Raw genomic sequence first — 25,619 nt, 5'->3', positions numbered from 1 at the left:
ACTACAAACTTATATCATTTATTAATACGCCTGAACTATTTTCAAAAATGTGCAGAAACATCCAATTATAAGAATCACTTCTTATATCATCTTTCAACTACTTCTACACAAGTAAATATTTTCAATAATAAATATTTGTGTGTGTGTGTGTTAAATTTTTAACTAAATTATTATTTTTATTATTCTCATCGAACATTTACATTTTTCGTGCTTTAATTCACACGCGAAAAAACAATATTTCTGATTTCTTTGTACAAAAAGCCAAGCAAAAAATGATGCAAAATTATCCACACGATATGATATTTCTATTAACCGACAATGATGATATGAAAAAAATGTTTTTTTATTTGTTAAAATGAACGAAAGCTAGTCCGGTCTTTACATAGTATGTATACAATACCGAGTAAGAAATTTTGGATATTTTCTCTGCATGTGTACAAAGCCTATAAAGATAAGAAACATACCATGAGAGGTCCCCGTTGTTTCGTCAAACGAAACGCAACGAAAGACGAAAAGTTTGTCTAACATATCGTATCACTGGGAATTCCTTTTTGGATAAAAAGAAAAATGAAAAAAAAAAAAAAACAGGAAAAAGAAAGAGAAAGTTATAAGAAATAGGAAAAAAGGGAAGAAGCAGAAAAAAGGAGAAAAGAAAAGTTCTCGATAGTACCTTCACCTCCTGGCATCGTTTATATCTTCCGCACGTACAGTTACTACAGACACCAACTACAAGGGTTGTCCTACTACCGATAAGAGTTTGTTCAAGAAGACTTAATGTTGTGTTGAACTATTTTCTATTTCTTTGTCAGTTCTACTTTGTCAATATCGAAGAAGAATCGTATCGATAATAATCGCTATATTTATTTAGTTCATTGTACAAAGAAGAAGTTGTATATAGAAAAATCAAGTACGTATTGAAAGAATTTTCTCTTCCGATCAGACAGTTCGATCTTCTTCGATCGGTCGATTACACTCGTTAAAATGAATATCGTATACGCTCGTAAAACTGGATTCTGTTGTTCTTTTATCTTTCGTCCTATGTAAGTAAACGTGAGCAACCTTTTTTTCTTCTTTCCCTTCCTCCTTCTTATAATCCACCCCTTTTGTTTCATTCAAATTTTCTGCACGATCTCCGCGGTAGGTTGAGAAAAGAAGATAGGAAGGGCGACATGGCAGCATTCGAAAGACAATAGGAAACGATCCACGTCGTTACTCACGATATAAAGATGAAACAACGAGCAAGCTTTTTCCAAGCTTTTTCTTAGAAGATTCTCGTTTCATTCGTCGTCCATTACTCCTCTCTCTTTAAATTATCACCTCTCTCTCTCTCTCTCTCTCTCTCTCTTTCTCTTTCTCTCTTTCTCTCTCTCTCTCTTACTTTCATGTTCTTCTTCTTCTTCCCCAGCCACTTCCTTCCTTGGGTTCGTCGTTGCCCGTTGAGAAAGAAAAATTATGAAGTTTCACGATGCTTTTATCATCGGCCACACGACGATTACGAGTCCCCGGCGGAAAATCGTCCACTCGTTTTCTTTTCTTTATACTTTTCTTTTCTTTTCTTTACCTTTTTCTTTTCTTTTCTTTCCTTTCCATTCCATTCCATTCCATTCCGTTCCTTTCCTTTTCTCACTTATTTCCACTAGAACGATCGTTCTACGATATTAACACGTTGGGAACCGAAGACGTGAATCAATGCCTTTTGTTTTTAAAGCATTGAGAAACGGAAACGTTGATTTGAACGTCTTTCGAAGAGTCTACTGCATCATTGTTATCAGACTACTAAATATATTTAGAAAGGGTAAGTCTGCAGCCCGTCTAACGTTATCGATAAAAAATTGATTGCTTGACAATTATTTTCTTTTACAACAAAAACTTTGAAATCTATTTTTAATCAATTAGATTGTAAATTAATTATTTTTATAGATTCACTTTTAATACTGAATTTATAAATTTGATTGAATGCATTCCTTATTTGATTTTACATGAAAAAGTAAGTCGTAAAATGTAGAATAAAATTTGTTCGGATAAAACTTTAATATGTTTTACACTTTCGATCTTGATTTTTTTTAATATAGAATCACCCCCTGCTCACTTGTATCATCATTTTTACAGGAATACTAGTTTACGATAGAACAATCAAAAATCTCGAGTTGACTTATTTCTCAATGCACCCTCTTCTCACGTAGAACTATCTACATTGCTCCAAGTAAATGTATGGATCATGAAAAATTCAACATAAACTCTTGGAAAAAGCAACGAATTTTGCCTCAGCGAAATACGCTTCCCTACCACGTTCCCTTATTTTCCTTACTTTTTTTTTTATACATGCCTCGTCATCTTTGCAGAGAAAAATTTTATATCTAGCCCTCCCTCATAATCTTTACGATTATTGTCATTGAGTCCCGAAAATGTATTTCTTCTTTAGATACGAACAACAAATATAAAAATGTTTCTTTTTAAAAATTAAAAATATCTGGAAGACTAACGTAATATTCAAATTTTAATTTTATTTTATTAGTAAATATAAAGAGTATTACTTAAAGAGATTAATTTATCAATATTTTTAATCATGTATTTTACATATTTAATATAAATATTTATTATTACATTGATTATGCGTACATAATCATAAATATAATATTGTAATGTTAAATATTCATCAGACATACATTACAAAATAATCAATAAGACTGGATAGAATATTCATATACCTAATTGTATTTCAAATAGTGATTACGATTGCGTATACAAAATCAAGTGTTATGTTAATACAATATCATCGTAAGAATTAAAAACAGCGATTTGAAAAAGTTCACGAAAAGATGCAAACGTGTTAGTGTCGAGCGTACATCCATACATCTCCGTGGTATTCACGAAATAAAAATATTTTACGCCTCGAGTCGCGAAATAAAAGTACGTTTATACGTTCACCGATATTACGGTAAGATAACCTGCTCTAGCTTATAAAAGTGATGCATGTAAAAGTATATTTGCATATGTTGGAAGGATGAAAACGTGACTTAGAGTTTTACGTGAGCCTCAAATCAAAATATGTCCCTAGTAAACGCGCATACACAATTTTCTCCTTTCCCTGTTTTTCCTTTTTTTCGATTATCTTTTAGAAATCAAATTATCTAGGTTAAAATAAAAAGAACCCTTTCTACGTTTCGTAGAAAATAAATCTGCAAAGGTAAAAGAAAAAGAAAAATAAAACAAAGGCGGCCAGACGAGTCGCGATCAAAGAAGAAAACTCTAAAGTATTAACGTTATCTTTCTTTAAAGGATCGTATATCGAATACGAGCGATAACTCTGAGACAATGAGAACGCTTTCGTGGCTATAAAAAGATACTTGAAGAATATTAAAAGTCGTTCCGGAAAACAAGAAGAATCCTGCCATGTAAGGAAAGGCAATAAATTTTGATCGAACTCATCGACGGCAAGTTTATACGATTTCAAACGTTCCAATGTTCGTTTCTAGAATACACGTACGTTTCTTCTTACCCCTTTACTTTGACGTAATGAAGAAAAATATGAAAATCTAATCTTCATCGTAGTCTATACGTACATGTTTGAGTGATATCTTTGCATTTGGTATATCCGATACGTGATATTACTTTAACGTGAGGAAGATTTAATGATTAAAAAAATATATACAATCAAATATTCCAAGCCATTACGAATTACATACGTTGCACTATCTACGGGGTGTTACTTATAACTCGTTAAAAAACCTATTGAGCACGTACATACGGTAGAAAGTCAAGTTCCCGAAGGTCATTACGTATGATTATTCAGCGAAATCCTTGCCAATCGCGCATCTGCGAACTAATGATTCGCGGACTGGTCGAACAATATTTCGAAACTACTCGAAAGAGTTTCAAAGCGTGGCGCAAAACATAGCGAGACTTTCAGTTTTCGCATAATTTTTTTATTCTCTCTTTTTTTTCCCCCCTTTTACTTTTTCTTTTCCTCTTTTTTATTTTGCACCAAGAACGAATTCAGCGGAGAATCATTAAAAGTTTCATGTTGCTCTGTTGAACGAATTCGATGAAAAAAACTTTTGCCACGGGCGCTCGACGTCGGTCGCCTCGAAGTGGCCAATAATCGCGATTTATTCTTTTTTATTCTGTTCTTTCTTTTCTTTTCGTTCTTTTTCTCTTTTCTTTTTTCTTCTTTCCTTTTGCCGTCGCGGTTTAACTGACATTAATCAAAGCACCGAGACACGACAATGCTTCTTCTATCTTTCTATTATTCGCTTCATATTATCATATTCTTCAATTAATTGCCTAATTATCCATCTTCGATAAAATTTAAATTCGATTTTTTAAAAAACAAGGGTGTTTCGCGAGAAGAAAAAAAAATGTTATAATAACAAATTGTTTATCCTTGTCATCTATTTCTCTTTTCTTTCGGTTAAATAAACAAAATAACGAAAGCCCGACGCAAAGTAATAACCAATTTGATATCTCGACGATTAATTCCACTGTTTCGCGCCTCCGAACGCTTTGATGTTTGAAACGATGAAAATTCATGTTATAGTACATCGACTATCCGTTTAAAAGCAAAAACTTTTTTATGGCCATTATACAATGTCGTATTAAACTATCTAAAGGTTTTATAAAACCTATTAAAATCGTGTCGCGCATTGGGATTATTTAAAAAAAATAAAGGAAAAAAAAGTAAAAATTATACGTCAGACATTAAAACCGTGCGGCGCGACAAAATTTGAAAAAAACTTTCGTAGTAATAAAAAAAATAACGTGTTCGCGCGTGAGAGCGATCTCTATCGGCGATAGTTGAAAGTATAAAGCCCGAACGAACGAATATGCTCAGACTGATGCGTATTCGTCGGTAGAGCAGATAATTTGATCTACATAAAAATTATATTTTATCAATAGAATTTATTAATATTATTAATTAATACTGTCACACGTATTTTTTGATTTTTTTCCTTTTTTTTCTTTATTTTTTTTTTTAAACAGGATGTATGTTACTTTTATTTTATAAGATATAATGTGTTGATCGATCAACCGGATGATGGTTTATTTAGCATCGTTAAGACTCGATCGTGAGTACTTAAAATTCGCGTCCTACGTTCGCAGCATCGGATGTAATACCGAAGATTTACTATAGTCACTAACGAGCTACGATATCTCCAACTCATCCTTCTAATACGTATAAGTGATATTTATGAGATATCTCGCTTAATGAGGATGCCACTTCTACCAAGCTGATTTTCGAAACAATTTGTAAGCAACGTCCGCACAACGCAACAAAAAGAAATTTTATTATCACGAATTGAATCGTATAACAAAGAAATATTATAACGTTATCGTCATAAATTGGCACGAATTTATTGGCCAATGTAATAGACACTCTCAATATCCTTTCCTCAATTAGTATACCGTTGAAAGTTTTAATTGCAAGAAATGTAAAGGTCGTGAGTGTTTTTGAAAAGGACAAATTGAACTGACTAATAAAATGAATAAAGTTAGAATTTAATCGCGCACTTGGTCCAATAAATTTATCGTAAAATACGTCAAGTAATATTCTCAAGGTAAACCGAGAGAGAAAAAAAAGAGAGATTTTAGTTGTAAAAAGAAAAAAAAACAACTTTGAAATTCGAGTTCTCGTCAGACATTTCCTAACTTGTGAGTCGAGTCGAAGGATACGTAAGTAGGAAAGAATAAGGTAGATAAAAAGAGGGAGGGGGCGTACTAAACCTTTCTCCGACGTTATTTACCCCGACGAAGAAAACCCGTTATCCGTAATGATGCACTTTGGAAGGAGCAGCAACGGAGGAGAGTAAAGAAGGGAGACAGAAAAAGAAAAAGGGACAAAGAGAGAGAGAGAGAGAGAGTAAGAGAGAGAGAGAGAGAGAGACATGTGCTTGCACTAACTCTAGAAAAATAGAATATATGTGGTCGTATAAACGTGATTTCGAGAGTTTTGACGGAAAAGCTAAGAAAGAACGATCCGACATGTGACGAGCTTTACGTCGAAATGATAAAAACGACGAAAAATGACAAGAGAGAGAGAAAGAGGAGAGAGAAAAAAAGGGAGGAGAAAGAAAGAGAGAGAAAGAGAGAGAGATCAAAGCTAGGAGGCCGAGCACTGTGCTCGTCGAGATAACAAATTCCTGCGGCATGAACTCCCATGTACCGTATTTGTAGAGTGAAAGGAATCGTGCCATTTTACATTACAGACTACGAGCTAACCATTTCCGCTTCGATTCACGCGCAATGGCTTCTTCTTACGGGATAGAGGAGCTAAGGGTCGATCTTGATTTAAATAAAATGAATTATACCAACACATATACCCAATTGCATTTGCCTTCTCCTACCAATCTCGAATGTATCGTTTTACATTCGATGTAGGTATTCATGCATCTAACAAATTTATTATTTCTCTTTTTTGCATGTATTTTTATGAAAAATAGAGAAATTTGAACCAAAATCAACATACTCCGTATAAAATATTATCTAATTTGTTATACAGGGTCTTTTACCTAACTAGACTACCTTAAATATATCGCTTATTTCATATGATAGAAAAAAATGTCAGAGAAAGAAAATATTCTGTTCGAAGACGCCAATACGGTGGTGGGCCGAATTTTTTTCTCAAGATCACTTTTTTTTAAGATTTCAAGATGATCGTATTTTTTTTAAATGGGACTGCATATTTTCACTACACAGTTTTATAGCTTATAAAAAAATGAATCCAACGAGGTGCAATATGTTGACCTTCAAGTGACCTTTACTGAAAAGATTGTGAAATGTTTGTCAGTAACTTCAGTACGCACTCGGGGGACGGAAATTGAAGGAACAAATGCAAATCAGCGTGTAAGAAGACACTCATACAAGCAAAAAATCTTCTCTCGTAGAAGAGACAACATTTCACAATTTTCTCTCACTTTAGACTTATTATCTGTTTTATTACCTTGATCAAATAAATAGGACTTACTTTTCTTACTTTTGTATTCATTAATAAAAAAAACTAAGTTCTAGCCTCGGTAAGACTAATAATATTACACAATTAAGAAAAATAATAGTTATTACGTACGAACCTTGAACAAAAGAAATTGGAATTTGTGGAATGCAATGCAATCGTTGAAGGGCAAAGGGTACACGCGACAAGAAAGCGGCAAGAATCAAAGGAAACCAAAGATATCATTATGTAGCGGTGTGTAAACGTTAGTATGTCTCTCCGAAATAAGTAAAGTGACATACTTATTCGTTTTAATGATAAATGTAAAATAGTATATAGCTTTAATTGTATATTTATTATTTTATTTTTACAGTGCGTGCAAATGGCGCACGCGTTAAGGCGCATCTCTTATGCGACTTGTGAACCCCGACACGCTCAGTTCAGCTTTTTGGCACGAGAACCCAGGGCGCATTTCAGTATCCAATACTGCCACTCGTTCGTAACCGAATCTGCAGAACAGGTAAGTTCATATTTTTATCATGTCTATTGTATTACTTTACTGAAAAAAAAAAATAAAGAAAACCAAGAAAGGATTGAATTGTTGCTTTACAAGACTTTTTATCTATAAAAAGAAAACCAAAATCAATCGTCGCTCGAGAAAAAAAAGTATCTTATATTTTCTGTAAATAACTTTCATACGATGACAAAAAAGATTCATTGGTATCCGTGAGACAAGAAAAGAACATTATTTTATACGCTCGAAAAAGCGTTACAAAAATCCAAATCGTTTCGTCGCACACGTACATCTACCTACTTACTCCTTGGTAATTTCTTTTCAACGATTTTCAACGATGGAAGGAGCGAATGAACGGTGCCAAAAAAAGGCAAATCTCTTGGCGTTGATGTTGGTTTTTAAAACGAAAGGAATTGCCATTCTCGTCAGGTTGGATGGTCCGAGTAAGAAGAGAAAGGATAGAGAGAAAGAAGCTGTCCTTGGTAAAATCGTAATAATGCATTGCTATCCTCTAGGACAAATTGCTCCGTCACACTGAAAAGACAGGCTCAATGCGAAGGATATTACTCGACGATGAAATCCGTTACGCGAATTGCGAACACTACAGGAATAACGTCCTAACCATAACAGCCACTCCACATCCGTAGAAACTCCTTTGGAATCTATTGCACGTGCTAAGTTATTACACCACAGTAAACCTTCCATCATTAAGAGAGTCGATGTTACGAAACTTATACCACTTTACGTTCAAAATGCAACTCTCACTCAACCTTGTAATAGAGGACTGCAAGGTACTTCATTACGATCACATTGTGAACTCGTAAAGCGTAACTTACACATCGATATTACGTAATTCTTAAAGCTACTGTATATTAATTCAATAAACCTCTATGCGTATTGTTCTTTAATAAGTTCCATCCGGAATGTTATTCGAATCCTTATTGTCTAGAAATTGAATTCCATAATACTAACGTTTCATGAAACTTTTATTAATTGTGTACATAATCCATTGATGTATCGTTTAAATTATATCAAATAATTGACAAGGAATATAATTGACAATGGAATGATTAACTAACGAAAAATAATTTTAAAAAGAAAACGATGTTTTTATAATAAATGAAATCATTCTAACGTTCAAAGAATAGAATGGAACAAAGAGAAAAGAAATAGGAGATGAGGGTTAAAAGTAGCACGAATGGAGGGTGTACATGAGAGACCCATAAAGTCCGGGAGTCCTGTTTGCAGCTCGTTGCATCGTTGAACCGCCATTAGTCTTGGCATCGTGAACTCGGACTCTCTCTCTTTCTTGTGCACGCAAGCACGCGAGTACTCAACACATTGCAGAGACACCGCAAACACGAACTGCCACCCTCCCTCTACCCTTAGCCGCAAATACCGACACAACATCCCTAGCTTCTCCGTAGCTGTTCGCATAATCGACGATGATCCCTACCAAGGTGTCCTACCCTACTCTATTAAGCCTACAAACATACTACGACAACCTAGTCAACTCTTAGTCAATAACATCGATTACGTCCAACATTAATACAAAGCTAAAGAATGATCTTATTTCTTCGTGACATTGTAATATGTAAATTGGAAAGAACGAATGATCGAATTCAAATGAATAGTCCAATAAAATGTGTATAATATTCGCATTTAAAATTACCAGATATTATTGGTAGACGTTTGCATATAAACGAGGATATTACTACCGATCTTTTTAATGAAAATATACGACACGATCGAGAACGATAATAAAAATCGTATTATTGCATTAAGAGATTAAGAAAAATTAAATTTCAATGTTTAATAAATCGTAGCTCTTAATTTAATAGAATGATTGTCTTAAATGAAACTTTCTTCTCTGGATGTAGAGATCGTAACTCGTAAGTAGATCCATGTAATATGACTATCCGTTGGCCAACGACCTTGACATTATCTGCAACTCTCGCAGGAACTCTCGAGTTGCTGTCTACGTGCACGAAGTGCTCCACTCATTAGGCCCTATCTCGTTCGGTCGATCTTCATTAGGTATCACTTCGTCTAGACGCACCTTGCTTTCCACGAGACTTCTATTGCTAGATTCTCAACGGCTATACGCGTGCGCAGTCAGTTAATCTCTTGGAATTGAAATTATAACCTCGACGTAGTCGTAGCAGACGCCCCTTACTCGATTCTCGATAAATATCGCTTATCCAATGGATTCTAAAATACGATAATATTATTCGAAATGAATTTTGTTCGTGAAACGCGTTATCTTTAAAATTGGACATAAACTTTGGAATGTCATAATATTCAACATCATGTAATATTATTATGACAAGATTTTTGTAACCCTTTCTAAGTAATATTAGCCATTTCTTATTGCCATTCATATTAACCGATCATCAACAATTTTGATAAAACGATTTGAAAAAAAAATGATCGAGAACTCGACGTACGTAGATACTTTCCATCTCGTAAATCAGGATTAGAAAAACAAACGAGGTAGTAAACCCAATGAAAAGAAAAAATATAAAGAGTGAAGAGACGCGATCGAAACACGCGACGACGACGACGACCACGACGACAAAGTTGTATGGATCCAGTAAGAGAAAAGTAAAATCCAGGAGTTCGAAACTCGTTTTGCCATTTCGAAGGATCGGCTTCTTGATCTTAAACGATACTTCGGTCGTTGACGCGCTCGCCATACTTTTTTAAACGAAAAATATCAACTCCGGCACGCCCACTTCTGCTTAAAGTAATAGAAAGAGAAAGAAGGAAGTATTAAAATTTGTAAACAAAAAAAATATTATACGACATATCGTGCGACTTCTGATCATTCATCGTTCATTCGGAGTATCATCCTTCTACCCACGCATACATACATATACAAATAAATATATAAAATGTAAAATACAGGAAGAAAGCTACCGCTTTTTAATAAGGAAAAATGTCATAAACATAAAAGGCAAGTAATGGAAAATTCAAAGGATGAACGATGAACATCAACAACGGTGCTTTATACAACGGTACTCTATACCACATGTCATTGTACCCTTTTCTAATCGAAGCCTTATACGTTCGTCTAACCTTCTATTCTAAGTAAATTATGTGTGTTGTTTATGTTAATATGATAAAATTAATTTTTCTGAATTTATCCTTTTCAATATCGTAAAAGGTTCGATCCGTTAATATTTGAATAATATCCATTTTATCGGTAATATTTTATTCCAAATAATTTGCATCGATTTTCTCAATCGTATATTAAAACTTGACAATTATTATCTATTGAGTGGCAAATGCTATCGATAAGACAAGTTTTTATATATCTCAAAATTTACATATCAAAAATGTGACCTTATTTTACGTTCATTAAATGAAATCATATAGAGAAATATCTGTCAAAGATTTTTTAATATAACAGTTTCCACAACAAGAAAAATGTGTTAAAAGAAGATATAAAATTATACTGAAGATAGGGGATTATAAATTCATCTACTAATGTATCTAATAATAAGATGAAAGAAGAACTATCAAAAGATGACGTTCAAAGAGAGGAACAAACATGAAGGAATGCGACATGAGTTACAACGAAAGATGTCCGCTCGATATATCGCGATTATATAATCGAAAAAGTGCCGTCCCCGATATCCGTACGATCGGCTGGTAGAAAAACGATCGCGCATCGTTTATGAAACCAGTTAAACCAGTGAGAGGGTTGTTCAAGCGAACATGGTTGCAAGGTGTGTACTGCTCCTTTTCGCTCCGATAAGTATGTCGGCTTTGAATATTGCGGATGTACTCAGAGAAACTTGTAAAGAAAGCACATGTGGATAAACCATGTTCTTGCTTAAGTTTTATACGTAAACCACATACGTTGCGAGATAGTATAATTGCCCTCGTAAAGTTGCATAACTCGATAATTTTTGTAAAGACAAAAAATCAACAATCTAATTATTAGGTTATTTTTTTTTTTTAATAATTTATCTTTAATTTTTTTTTGAAAAATTATTCATTCTAATAATTAGTCTATTATTAATACACTAATAATTAAAATTTTGAAATATTATATATTTTATTATATATTTCATTTGAATGAAATTGCATAACTCGTTTAACTGAAATAATTAAAAAAAAAAAATTTTGATCACAAGCTTATTTTATCTAAAGTTTTTTTCTAAACAATTATAAATTATAATATTTTATATATTTTTATATATTTTATATATTACTATACGTAAGATAAAACAAGATTTATGAAAATATCTTCAATTCTATAAGTTAAAAGAAAAAACAAAAAAAGAAAAAACAAAACACCCAATAATGATCATGTTTTTTCCACAAGTGTTTTATGATGCTAATAAAAAAGGTAAAATGTTCTATATATATATATATATATACTTTGGAGAAAATGGAAAAGAGGTAAAATCTTTGTCTCTCATGCAGCACACCTAGGAGTTCGGGAAAGCTCTCTCTAGGGAAATATTTCAGAATCTCAGTGACGTCGAGGTAGACATCGGCGGAATGCATATCTTTCCTAACAGGAAGACGTAGTCGTAGGTAGTACGAGTAGCACCATTCATGGTTGCTGACTCATTGCGCCAGGAGATAGAAATAGAGATAGAGAGGAAAAATAAAGAGAAATAAAAGGAAGATATAGAAACTGAGAGAGAGGGGGTAGGGGGAGGGAGAGAAAAGTATAGAGAAACAGACAGAGGGTTAGTAGTCTTCCGGTTGTCTGTCGACTTTCCTCCGTTGTAGCTTCTCTAGTTTCGATGTACATATCTACTTACATATCATCTCTTGACAACCTGACTCTTACCATCGACTGTCAACCTATACGTGGTCATATCCATGACAACAGAACCCGCTTGGTGGTCTTTTACTATCGCGATGATACTCCGAGTGTATATACAATGTGCCATCGAAACATTACGAGACTACCTTCCATCTTTACAAGCATTTCAATTTTAGAACAGAAAATAATCAGTTATAGTATATGTTATGTATTATAACGATCTGTGTGTTACATTATGAATTCATTCCAAGGATTAAGCAAAAGATGTATAAAAAATCAACTACGAGGATTTGATGAATATTTCTTAACGTTCATTGGTATTGAAAGTAATCACAATGAAGTTCGTTAAAGGAATAAAACGAAGGGAAAGCGTTTCATAGCTCTTTTTGCTCAGTTGCAATAAAAGTATAAAAAATCCGAGTTTATTCGAGGGAGAGGATGAGGGTCGAAGGACGGTGATGTTATTAAATGTTCGCGAGACAAATTTTAATATATAATTACTATAGAACTATATAGCCTCTTTCACTCACGACGTTATATCGTACAAAGGACCCAACTTACAATGAGCTATACACAAAGATGCATTTTCTAACACGATAAAGTCTCGATTCCTTTATATATCCATCCTTCCAGTAACGTACGTAGTTTCGTAGCGTGGAATATTCGTTCGTTTCATCCCAGATTTCTTCGGCCGTCTCTCTATTATGCGCAACATCACTTCTACCTAAAAGGATCCTTTATCACGTTCAAAACTCGATGTCAGAATTCGGTGTATGCCTCGCATCCTCGAAAATTACTTTCAAATTTTGCCGACTAATGAGATGGAAGTAACTCAAACAACAAAGAAATATATTTTATACATATATATTTAATAAATGTTATATGCACATGTACATACACACACATACGAAAAATAAAAACTTCCCACAACTAATTCAATTAATTCAAGAACAGAAAATTCTATTATATTATTCTCATTTTATTCATCTCGAGAAAATATTCACGAGAATATTTCACTTCTTTCAATTACTATTACCGTACAATTGTAATTGCGTACTGACAATGAGTATAAAGAATGCGTGTATCGGTTTCTAACTTACGATACTGTTTAAGAAGTACTCTAAAGACATTCCATCGATTAATTGCTAATGAGAAGATATTGCGCTACGCTTACGTGCATACATGCACTATATCATGTGCAAGTAAGATAGAGATAATGATAAATAGAGAGAGAGAACGAAGACTAGATTTGCTCAAGCCGTTACTTGAATCTACTACCGTTCTATGTATCTATGTATTTACGTGAAACTGCTTCAGGGCTTTGTAATCGCAATAGATAGATACGTAGGAAGGATTTTCGATAATTGTACCGATCGATATCACGATAAGAGAAAATCGAATCGTTTAGAAAAGTCTATCTAGGCGTAATAACATTTGAAGTACAAAGTCGACCGAAGAAAACTAAATTTCACGATAAATGATCAATTTTTGTTGTGTAATAACTTTGTTTGTTTTTCGAATTGCAATAAAAAATACGTCATTATTTTCAATTTTTTTTAAATTCTTATCGATCTATATGCAAAGAACAATATGCCCCATTTAAGTAAACCTACCTAAATTTATTTTTAAATTATAGCCATACTAAAAATATTTTATATTCAATTTAAACGGAATTAAGGGATCTCGCAAGAATATTCTTTTCTTCAAGGTTGTTTGTTTTTCGTATTTTTTTAAAGTCATCGATGTTTTTTTTCCACATAACTATAAATGTATGTAAATTTGTGTTTAAAATACTGCCCACGTTAGTATTCGAACATGTTAACACTCACGCAAAAGAGGTCAATGAAAACCTTGACAATGAATTGTAACAATTCATTTTAAAAAGCCGGAAAAGTTAAAGAAATAAAAGAGAAACGTATCCTTCCTTTCGATTATTCACTCGAGCGTGAGTTAATGTGACTATTGAATTCGAAACGAAAGGTCTATACACGTATTCCGGGTGTTTTACCTAATTGAGCGACTAATAGATCGAGGAAAGTGCTGCCTCAACCGAGATTCATTTCGTCCTATTGTTCCTAACTAACCCTCAATTTTCGATGCTAGTGCACATCACTACTCGATAGTCCTATTCATATTGCTTTCATTTAGAATTGATAGAAGTTACGTTTCATTATCGAAACAATCATAAATTAATTATAAATACACTCGTATACTCGTATTCATTTCGTACACGTACAATAAATCATTCAACTATTTGAACTAATAACTTTAAATACGATCTAAATGAAAATATTAGATTGTAACAATAAAAAGAATAAGAATAATAATATCGTTTATAATCAGACTAAAGTCATTAACTATACTTTTGGCTAAAAATAATTTGTATATGTTACATTGCTTAAAATTACAATTTGAAGTTATTACTCATTACTCCATAAAAAAAAACATCAATAGTAGCGTTTGAATGCATACTTTTCTTGAATCTGATTTTTCCCATTAAAAATTTGTTTGACAAGCAATAAATCAGATTAGCATAAGCGTTAATTCGTGACTCTTGATTGATCATAGACGATATATGCAAATTATGAAATAAAAATTGAAATAACACGTTTATCTTTTAAATTCAATTTACGACGATACGAGATTACGTATGTAAAAGTACAGATTTTTTACATCAAATGACGTTAACGGTACAGATAACATATTACGAGATGTTGGAAACTAGAAACGGCAAGCTCGGAAGACGTCGAAGAAGCGTATATTTTTCCACAACCGGCAGTTAGAAGATGACCGACGTTCTCGAGTGGAAACCAGAAGCTATTTGGTAACCGACGAGCTTAAAGCAGATGAAGTCTTTGAACTGCCCTCGAAAATACGAGTGTTTCGTCTTTTACCGTGTTTACAGACTAGACTCAAAGAGACGAAAAACTAACGACTAGCATGTAAATATTGTTCGAAAAATATTCTCCGCGTAAAATGAATATATTATTTAATATATAATTCTTTTTTTTTATTCCGAGTATATACGTAAACATAATTTTTTATGATTTGTTTTTTTTTCTATCCAAATAATAATCATATATCATTATTTTGAAATGAATAAAGAATGTTAAAAAACGGAGTATAAAAAGAGTATGAAAATTTAAAAAGAAAATTCGCGAGTATAATTCGTTGAATCGTACAAGCCAGATATTTTCTTTTTACGAAGAAAGTAAAAGATGATATAAAAAGTCGTTTGCGCGGATCGCGTTTATACCTGAAACTTGGAGCGGATATCCGCGAGCAAAAATTCACATTTACAAGGCAGGTTTCGCAAACAAGCAGCATTATTTAAGATACATTAGTGTGATAACACAAGTATCGAAATTCAAACATAATGTTAGTAATATTCCGGAATGTATGCTATTGCGAAATTGTTATATCGTCATTAGATATAACATTAAATTTGATCATTTTATTATTATTTTTGAAAACTGAACAATATTTTCAAAATCTATTTTCCTAACTTTTTCACTAAAATGACATTTTATAACAAGGAAAAAATCCTTTTTTAAAATATTCATATACTTTATAATATAACACACTCAATAAAACAGAACGCGTTTTACATGATCTAAAAGAAATGATTCGAGTAAAACAATTTTCCGATTATTATTATAACCGAATATATTTATGTCTTCTCGGATAATGGAAATTCGAGTCAACAGATATTGAAACGTTCGAGTTACGAGAAGCAGCCAATAAATTTCACAAAAATAATAAACAAACTATCAACTAACATATGCCAACATTTATTATGGAAATAACTGAATAAACCATATGAAGATAATAATTATTCATGATACGTAGTTTCTCTCCTGTGTATATGTGTGTTGTATTCAATATAAAGTAATTAAATATTAATAAAGAGAACGTTAGAGTGTTTAAATCGAACAATTCATCTTAAATCATGGTAACGTAAATTGTTAAGATATTTTACCTACTAGCTTAGAATGCAGGATTTCGAACGATATTCTCCTGATTCCATCAACGACGTTACCGAACTTCAAGGAACAATGGAACGTGAGAGACGATTGGTTCTATAGTAAGCTATATCGATGCGAGGTCAGACCACAGAATGCTTGTCACTATCGATGCTTTCACCACAATCATTCACGACACGCATCGCGTAATTTACATCCACGAACTGGCACCAAAACTTTACGGCTTGTCCATATTTCTGAAACAAAATAATACGAAAGAATTACAAAAATATTTTTATTTAAGATTCAATGTACTATAAATCTAATGTATATTATTATACCAGTTAATAATCTTATTTATATCTCAATGTTTAAACTATCAAATATTATATGTTCAAACATTTTCCAAGAGCTAATCCTTTTTTTATAAACTTTTTAATAAGATGAAATAAAAAGTACCTGTAAAATAATAATTAATACGATTAAGACGAAGATTTGTGCAATATATCATTTCCAAATAATAACGAAATCAAAACCAAAATTAACTAATTCAATTAAATAATAGTCCCTGTAATAATGCATTTGTACATGAATAATACGAATATTAATATACTATACGAATATGATCATTATATAATGACAATATAATTATACTTTCACATTAGTGTTGAATAAGGGATGATAAATATTAATAACAACACATTTCGCTATAATAATCACTAAATTAATATGATAGAATCATGAATAACGATATTGGTAATCGAAAGGTAAACCGCAAAATGTATGTTTCAAAGGTTTATTCTCGCTGTGTGCAATGTAATTCGAACCTGCAATAAAATACACATATACATTGTTTCCTCACGAGTTACCTTTGGTTATAGTTTCCGTCGCATCGTTCTTCCTTGAAATCTGAACGAAAACTAACAACGTTATTTTGTTCATCTACTTCGATCTATAATAGAATGTAAACAAATTTATCCTACCAACAAATCGTCTTTCTAAACAAAACACGTCTCCGCATGAAAAACCTAGAATGAAAAAAGATAACATCTTCCCCAGTAAAAATATTTATACTATCAAATATTACATTATCCCACTTTTTCCAACATCTGATTCTCGATTTTATAAATTTTTCAATAAGACGATATAAAATGTGTGTGTATCCGCGAAATAATAATTATTATATTATTGATATAATCATATTTTTAATAAAAAGATAGTGATCTCGCAAAAAAAAAGAAAAGAAAAATTTATTACACTGAAAGGATGGGAAAGTTTTCGAAGTGAAAATAAATTCTCTTGCGGTACTTCGGCATGGTTATCGTAATATTCCGAACCTAGAAGGTTAGTGGTGGGTAAAATTGAGCGGTTTGCATGACGGCTCGCGAGACTTGCTATACGAGAAGAAGCTCAAGAAGGAAGGTACTTTTCCGTCGATCAAGAAAGGGAGGAAAAGGATAGGTAGGTAGGTAGGTAGGTTGGTAGGTGGATACGTCAAGTACCTATCTACCAACCTACCTACTTATCTAAATGTATACATATATACATAGATACGTATATGCGCCTATTGACTTCCCATGTGTATCAATTATTCAGGCGAGAGTCTCTTTGAATAATTCATCGCGATTTCGAGCTTATAAGTTCGGGCGAAGCCGCGATCGTGGACTAACCCGTTTACCTTCGTCTTAGCATGCCGAGCTTCGTGCTCCTTTCCTCTTTCCCCTGCCCACCCCTTCCGCCATCCTCTTTCTCATCTCTTTCCTCTCACATTTTCAAGAAAGAAAAGAAACTACACAGCGCTCACCTGCGGTTCTCCATTCTTTTCGATCGACTACGTGTATCGAGTGTCAACCGAAAGACGCTACGTGCTGTAGAAAGAGGAAAGATCTGCACCCAACAGGATTGGCAGACGAAAGCAAACGAAACGAGGTACCAACGACGATAGAGAGAACTTCAAAACCATCTTTTCTCTTTCTCTCTCTCTCACACACACACACACTCCCCGATGATCATCAAATTACATTATACGTACTTATGCTACCACCCTTTCTCTCTTGGATGCTAACGTGTATACACCAAAGTCAAATTAAAACAACTATTTGAAATTCCCGACACGAAGTTAGCTCGGGGCGTAGAATATCCGGTGGCGTTAAAGGTTTATCGGAAGGATTTATTCTTCGATTCCCTACGAATTAAGATTTATTTATTCTCGATATTTTTAATATTAATTGGAATAAAAGTTGTAGGTTGTTGTTTGGTAGGATAAGGAACTAAACGACAGTGAAAAATAATATGAAAGTACGAAGTCGCGAAGAGAAGACAAAAAAGAATACAAAATGATCGAATTAAGATCGGTCTCGAAAGTTTTCTTCTTCCTAGGTAATATCTTGGAAAGAAAGAAAACGCAAAGAACTCTTCGGGCGGGAGGGAATCTTCGAGACGAGGAAGAGGAGGAGAAGGTCGAAAGTTGGAGACAACGAACTTTCGCAAAAAGCGCAAGGAGACACAAAACACGCGCGAAGGCCTACGGTCTATCAAGGTTTCAGAGCTTTTCAAGTTCTCCCCCTTCCACCGAACAACCCCAACCTTCACTTTTCCCATTCTCTCTCTCTCTCTTTCCCTCTCTCATTCTCTTTCTCATCCTTCTACTTCTTGGAAAAGCACGATGATCTAAAAGCCTCTTCCTGTTGTCTAGAAAGATACTGCAGCTTCGAAAGGCCGCTGGCATTGAAAAGGACAAGGGCGGAATTCTTCTTGGCGATAACATGCCGAGGTGACGAGCTGAAGAAACAGAAGGAAATGTATATGTTTGTGTGTGTGTGTCTAAGGAAAGAGGAAGAAGAAGAAAACAGACTATGAAATCTTTCGAAAACTGGAGGATAGTAGACTTTGCACTTGGAACTTTATGCTCGGCCTCCGTCCGCTTGCCGTGCAGTCAATTCTAATGGCACTATGTGGATTAAAGTTTAAATATCTTCCGGTGAATTAGGAAGATCGTTACTCCATAGACTCTTCGAAAGACATCTCTTCCTCGAATGTGTAGGTAGAAAGAGACAAAGAACGAGAAGAGGATGGATTCTCTAATCGGAACTTAACACCAGATTCTCTCGAACCTGTTCTTGTCTCTCAGGTATTTCCTACGAACTCACTAATTTCTTGGTCACACCAACGAAAAAAAAATCCACTTCATTGACCTAGAATATTTTTGATACTCTTGATATTTCGCGATAATGAAATGAATTTTTAAGACTTATTGCCAAACATAGCGGGCAATCAATGTCATGTAATTGTCGTAACTAAAATGATATTCTTAAAAATAAGAATATTTTTACTTTGATTTGTGGACAAAATAGCTGAGAGTGTTATTAATAGTTCAGATATTACAAATCTTTTCTCCCACAATGTTCTATCGAGAAATCTTCGAAATCACGTTTTATTATACATTGAACATATTGATCAGTATATTCAATCATTTAAATATCTTCGAAATACTCTTTTGAGCGTTTTTTATAATTAATCTTTTCATTATTTCTTTTTGTTTATTTTTTCTATTTTATACTTACTACTATTATTATTATCATATTATTATTATCTTATTTCTATCTACGCTTTCTCGTTTCCTACAGACCTTTTTCTAAATTTAACCTCCATCCTTTCCTTAATTTTCCTTTCCCCGAAAATCAGCTTGCATTTGAATATTTCCTTTTAGTCCTGAAAAATCTCGACTCCTACGTCTTACGAACACAAATAAATAAAGCATACATCATATAAATTCCCGAGTTATTTACTGTATTCGAAGTCTAACTCATACTGCTTCTTGAATATTCCTGAACTTGACACGTAACATAGATAATTATTTAAATAAACGTACGGTTATATTCTGTTCGGACAAAGCACAATTTGATGTTGAATTCAATCCAGGAAATATACTCTTGAAAAACAAGAATTAAGAAGAAATAGTAAAAAGTTAACGTTAACGATTTTGTTCATGTCCTTTCTCTCTATACAAATAAATGATAAGTGATGCGCGTTGACATTTTCGAGAGACAAGGAATTCATAGACCTCGAAGAATCGCGCATCTTCATAGAAGAAGCACTATTGCATAGAAAGTTCCATACGATTACTCGTGAAATGGGTCTCGAGCAATCGGCGATGTAGACGATCCACTTCACGTCTAGGTGAAGAGTCTTCTCGAAGCCTCCTGCCGAGTAAATAAAAGGTTCAATGGTCCACGTTGTCGTTTCGGAACGACAAGAAAATATCTCGAATTCCTTTCTTCGTTCGTCTTCGTCTTCGTATTCTTCTTTTTTTCGTAATCTCCTTCATCTCTGACTCCTTTTGCTCTTCCTCTTTTCCTCTCTCTCTCTCTCCCTCTCTCGAATTTTTTTTTTGTTTCAAAGGGCACGGAACGAAAGGAAAAAGGAAAAGAAAGAAGGAATCAAAGTTCAATGTCTACGAAACTTACCAAATAACGAGTCGAAATCGAAAAGAACGCATTGTATTCATTGAAACCAAATGGAGCAACAAAAAACCAGAATCCTGTTGTATAATCTCGTTCAAAAGTCAAAAAATAAATAGTCGAATTTAAGACTGTTCGAGTTAATGAAACAAGCGTTTCTTTGAAAACGTACAGATGAAAGACAATTAAGTTAAACTTTCCACCTATTTGTTCTTGATTTTTTTTTTGTAAAATATTCATTCTCTTCAATGCTTTTTGTTTAAGAAAATATAAAAAAATTAATGAACCATAAACCGATGTTCTTTTTTTTTTTGACTAAAAGTTAAACATTTCTACCGATAAACTCAAATGAATTTAAAGGATATTTAATTAATACAAATTCGATGTAATTTAACTCAATATTAACATCAATAACGTCATGTAATGTTTCCTCTTCCGAATGATATTAACTTTTTCATCTTTATCGTCTTTTTCTTCCTATTATTTTCCTCTTCCTTTTCTACTTTCGCATCTGGAATATAGTTAAAGCGTTTGCTACTTGAACATGGAAACGGTTCCGTTATACTCGCTCTCAGAAGATCATAAATAAGAATGGTTGAATGCAAACCAACTGCGATTTAAAACAAATGGCTATTATTCAAAAACGACAACACGTAAATTACATGATGAATATTCTTACTTAATCGATAAATTCGACTTAGAACAATTATGTGTGTATGTACGATATGATGTTACAATAAGGAATAAAATATAATATAATTAGGAGGAAAATCAACAAGATACATGACGTATCGTTTGCGGTTTATTCAAAGAAACGCATACACGTACTTACTATAAAATAATCTTATCCCGACAATTATTCTTTTTTATTCCTAACAAATTTCAGAGTTCTTGTCGAATTGAGTTACATCAACGAAATGATAACGGTTGATTTTTTCTAACGAATCTCGACAGCGTGACATAAGAAACGATAATAAATGGGCTATTAAAATAAAAACGATAAAATAAACGACTCGTACGAAGATGTCAGAACGTCGAAAATTTTCCCCGGTTACACATCTGGAAACGTTAAAATCCACATGTACGTCTTGAAAAACAAAAAAAAAAGAAAAAGTAAGATAGAAACTTTAACGATGTAAGTATTTTTAAACTCGAAGAAAAAGAGTCAATTAATATTCGATGATAGTAGTCCGAGTCGTGAAGCTATGCAACGCGAAGAGAAATCTCAAAATTCCTTCGTGATGCATCTAACTCGTGAACACGTAGACTCCGGAGATCGGATACGTTTTCTCGCGAATAAGGAAGTCATCTAACTGCTGCCAAATGTCAGGAGAAAGTTTTTCCAATAAAAACGATCTATAGTCATTACAACGATTAATATTCCAATTTATGGAAGAAAAATATCAAATGGATGATTAAAAATAAAAACGAAAAAAATATCTCGAGAAAAAAATTAACCTGGCATACAAATTTGTTCAGGATTAATTTATTCAATGCTTTAATTAATCCCAATGAATTTGAATTGAAATAAATTTAACGCATAGAAACGATTAAAGGTTTATTCGCTGCTAGTAGAGTAGGTACATGCACCCGGTGCATCAATGGCGATCATCGCTGGCCCGGAATGAAGTCGGCCTTGGCATTCCCGCACAGATAATACTGTAGACTAATCGAAGAAGAAACCAACGTATAAGTACGTTGCTCCCCTTCTTTCCAACGAGCTAGCCTCATTTTCTTTTTTATCCACTGAGATCTCAGCTCACCCTGATGTTGCTGCTGCTACGTTCTACACCTATCGTTTTGTGTAAGTACAAGAAGAAGAAGAAGAAGAAGGAAAAGAAGAAGAAGAAGAAGAAGAAGGAGGAGGATGAGGAGGCAAAAAATAAAGGCAAAATATCTACGAAAAATTGTAAGGATCAAACTCGAATCGAAAACGATTCCTTGAAACATTCAAAGACGGGAAGAGTAAAAGACTACTAGCGGTGGCGTGCGACTATGTTTGGCATTCGCAAACGTGGTACTTTTTTCTAAACTTTGATTACTTCACGTTGGTTAAAGTTTTCTTGCGAACAGCTATACGACGACGACGACAACGAGAGATGAGGATGTGAAAGACAGGAGAAAAAAGTAACATCCTCATTCGTGAACGAGTCTCTCAAACTCGCGAGAAGAGAAACACGAATACGCCAGTGCCGTGAGCAAGGAAGGATCTTGTCATTTATGACAGGAATTTCGCTCGACGACCTCCGGCTTTAACACTGTACGCGTTCGAAGAATGCCAACAAGCACGAGGAATATCTGTTATTTTTATTGACGATCAAATTACTAAGCTCTCGTGGTAAAACCATTTCAAATCCAACTAACTTCAAGACCATTCCTTCCATTTTTTTTTCTCTCAATAATTTAATGTAATTTTCTACAATTCGAAATTACATTTACTATTGTCGGTTAGGTGAAAAAGTGTTAATTGTTATTAAACACATAAACGTTTATATACTCTATTTCGTCAACAACCAAAAAATATCTTTGAGACCGTTAAATGCGAAAAGATTCAAACGATTTTTCTTTTTAAGTATTTTCATTTCGTTAAAACATTGAATACAAATTTTATTTTTGATAATATGTTATTCGACGATCATATATTACATACACTGTTCATCATGAAAACGTAATAATCGATGTTCTTCCGCAATTCTTTATGATAATAATCGTAATAAATAAAAAATTATTGCCACTTTTTAAGATTCTCCAAAGTTTATTAAAAAATATATCAAACCGTGATAAGTAACTAAAGTCCGTGTTGGAATGCAAATGTACGAAGAGCAAAAGTTTCCTTAACATATTCATCCAACAGTGGCGGACAATAATTTTCGTTCTTTGTAATAAGGCAGATGGGCCCATCAAAATTTCGTCATAATTTCTTGGGAGAAACTTGAAAGAGCTTCCTTGAATCATAACGCGCCGTTATCTGCATAACCGATTGCACAAGATGTCCTTATCTTTAAAATCTTCTTCTCTCTCTCTCGTTTTCTCTGAATTCTTTCCAAAAGAAAAAAAGAAGGTAAGACGATTTATTAACGCATGCACGACCAAACTCCAACAATGTATGACTTATTATTCATTAAAAATATAACTGTGAAATCAATGATTAAACGATACGATGATAAACAAAATTTCATAATTTATACCTCGCGATTTTTAAGATTTTATTTAATTTAATCTTACTAATGTACCTAGTCATTCATATTGCAGTATAACTATAATAACGCTGAATAATTAAAATTTATCCAAATGAAAAAATAGAATTTTTAACGAGAAAAGAAATTAAATTACCTTTCTGAGATTCATCAAATTTTTACAGAAAGAATTGTAAGAAATAAAAAGAAAGAAAACTAATATTAATAAGATTTGCAATCTTCTTATCTTACGACTTAATTTAGACGTTTTTAACTCGAGATAAATGATATTAGAAAAACAAAGATCCCAAGAGAATATCAGCTGACGTTGTTTTTCCAACCACATATCCGGTTGTTCCATGGCTTGGAAGATGCCCTCGTCACTGAATTACCGTCCTAATTGAATTTAGGAACGGTGTAGGGTCCACCCAAGCAGAGAATAGAACTTCCGTCTTGGAGAAGATTGCCTCGAAGGAAATCAGGTCAATAAAGGGAATATCTTCCTTGGAGATCTCGCATAACCTATTGGTAAGTTTCGATCGCATTGAATTTCGAATCTGACAACTTGTATCACCGAATTGACAATCATTGATCATGAATCATTCGTTTGACCTTAACCTTAACGTATTCGAACAAGTACATACGAAAATAACCGTGTCATTTTTATCGTTCCTTAAAGTATGAGTGTTTCTCAGAAAGAAAGATTTAGCAATTATGCACACTAAAAAACAGATATTATCGATAGAAAAGGATCATTAAGGTCGTAAACACAGACTTAAGAAACTTCGTGATAAAACCTCGAGGGAATTAGCTTTCCCACCATATAAAAAAAGAACCCTCGACTTTACGACCTATCAGCAAGATACGGATGACTGCTTAGACTAACTCGAGCAATGAACTCCAAACTAATTTTTATCAACGACGGGATAATAGAAAAGAATGATACTTCTCTATCCATTCACCTGACTTTCTTTTACCAGGTGTCTCACGGTATTAGTCATTCCATCCAATAGTGTTTAACATTGTTGCATACTAAACTTCCAACTAAGACACACTTCATATAATATTAATTAATTAAATAATTAATTAAATTTTTAAATCATAATAATATATCCTTTTTTTAAATTATTCATTAAATAAAATCATAATATAAAAAAATAATATAAATCATTAACAAACATATATATATATTCCTTAAAAAAAAGGTAAAGTAATTAAACAATAACAAATAATTTAATATCTGCATAATACAAGATATAACAGGAAGTTAAATTTCTCCCGGAAATACAGAAATCATTGCGATTGGCAAAGTCCTTCGTGACGACGCACGTCTCTAAGAAGAGGTACGTAGCGCCAAAGGGTAGTTCATGCCGGAGGGAGGTCAAAGAACGCGAATCGCAAACTCATGCGATCGGGCCGATGCTTCTCTCTTGGAGCACAAGTATAAGAGAGAGATTGAAAGAGAGAGAAAGAGAGAGAGAAAGAGAGAGAGAGAGAGAAACAGAAGATCTAGCAAGAGAGTAAGAAGGACGGAAGACGGCGGGTATTCGCCAGCTGCCGTTGAACGTGTTCAATGCCGCAGTTGGAGCAAGAAAGCGGTCGAAGAGAGAAGAGGTCGGTCGGTCTGCTGGGTTTCGCGCCTTGGTGGGGGAGGAGTGGGGTTGGAGGAGAAGGAAAAAGAGGAAGAGAAGGAGAAGGAATAAGAGGAGAAGGGGAGAAGACTCGAACACCGTGTGGGCTGGCTGGCTGGTTCCTTCCTCGATGCCTGCTTGCTTGCCTGCTTGCCTGCTTGCTTG

At 33.6% G+C, this 25,619-nt stretch overlaps 1 protein-coding gene and 1 long non-coding RNA gene across 4 annotated transcripts in view; both read left to right on the top strand.

Annotated features, from left to right (window-relative positions):
• The window catches only part of LOC122522409 (tensin-1-like), a 190,779-nt gene that overhangs the window by 133,972 nt on the left and 31,188 nt on the right, over positions 1 to 25,619 (top strand). For all 3 annotated transcript variants that reach the window (XM_043643493.1, XM_043643494.1, XM_043643496.1), the window contains one exon: positions 7,299 to 7,445. In XM_043643493.1, coding sequence (XP_043499428.1) covers positions 7,299 to 7,445 — 147 coding nt within the window. The remainder of the gene's footprint in view (positions 1 to 7,298; positions 7,446 to 25,619) is intronic.
• LOC122522411 lies at positions 17,754 to 19,019 on the top strand. Its single transcript, XR_006305049.1, has 2 exons — positions 17,754 to 18,726; positions 18,883 to 19,019. It is a non-coding gene; the product is annotated as an uncharacterized LOC122522411 (long non-coding RNA).

Source organism: Polistes fuscatus, unplaced genomic scaffold, assembly GCF_010416935.1.
Source record: "Polistes fuscatus isolate 324 unplaced genomic scaffold, CU_Pfus_HIC Scaffold5, whole genome shotgun sequence".
In the NCBI taxonomy this organism is placed as follows: Eukaryota; Metazoa; Arthropoda; class Insecta; order Hymenoptera; family Vespidae; genus Polistes; species Polistes fuscatus.
This window is presented reverse-complemented; position numbering and strand designations above follow the sequence as displayed.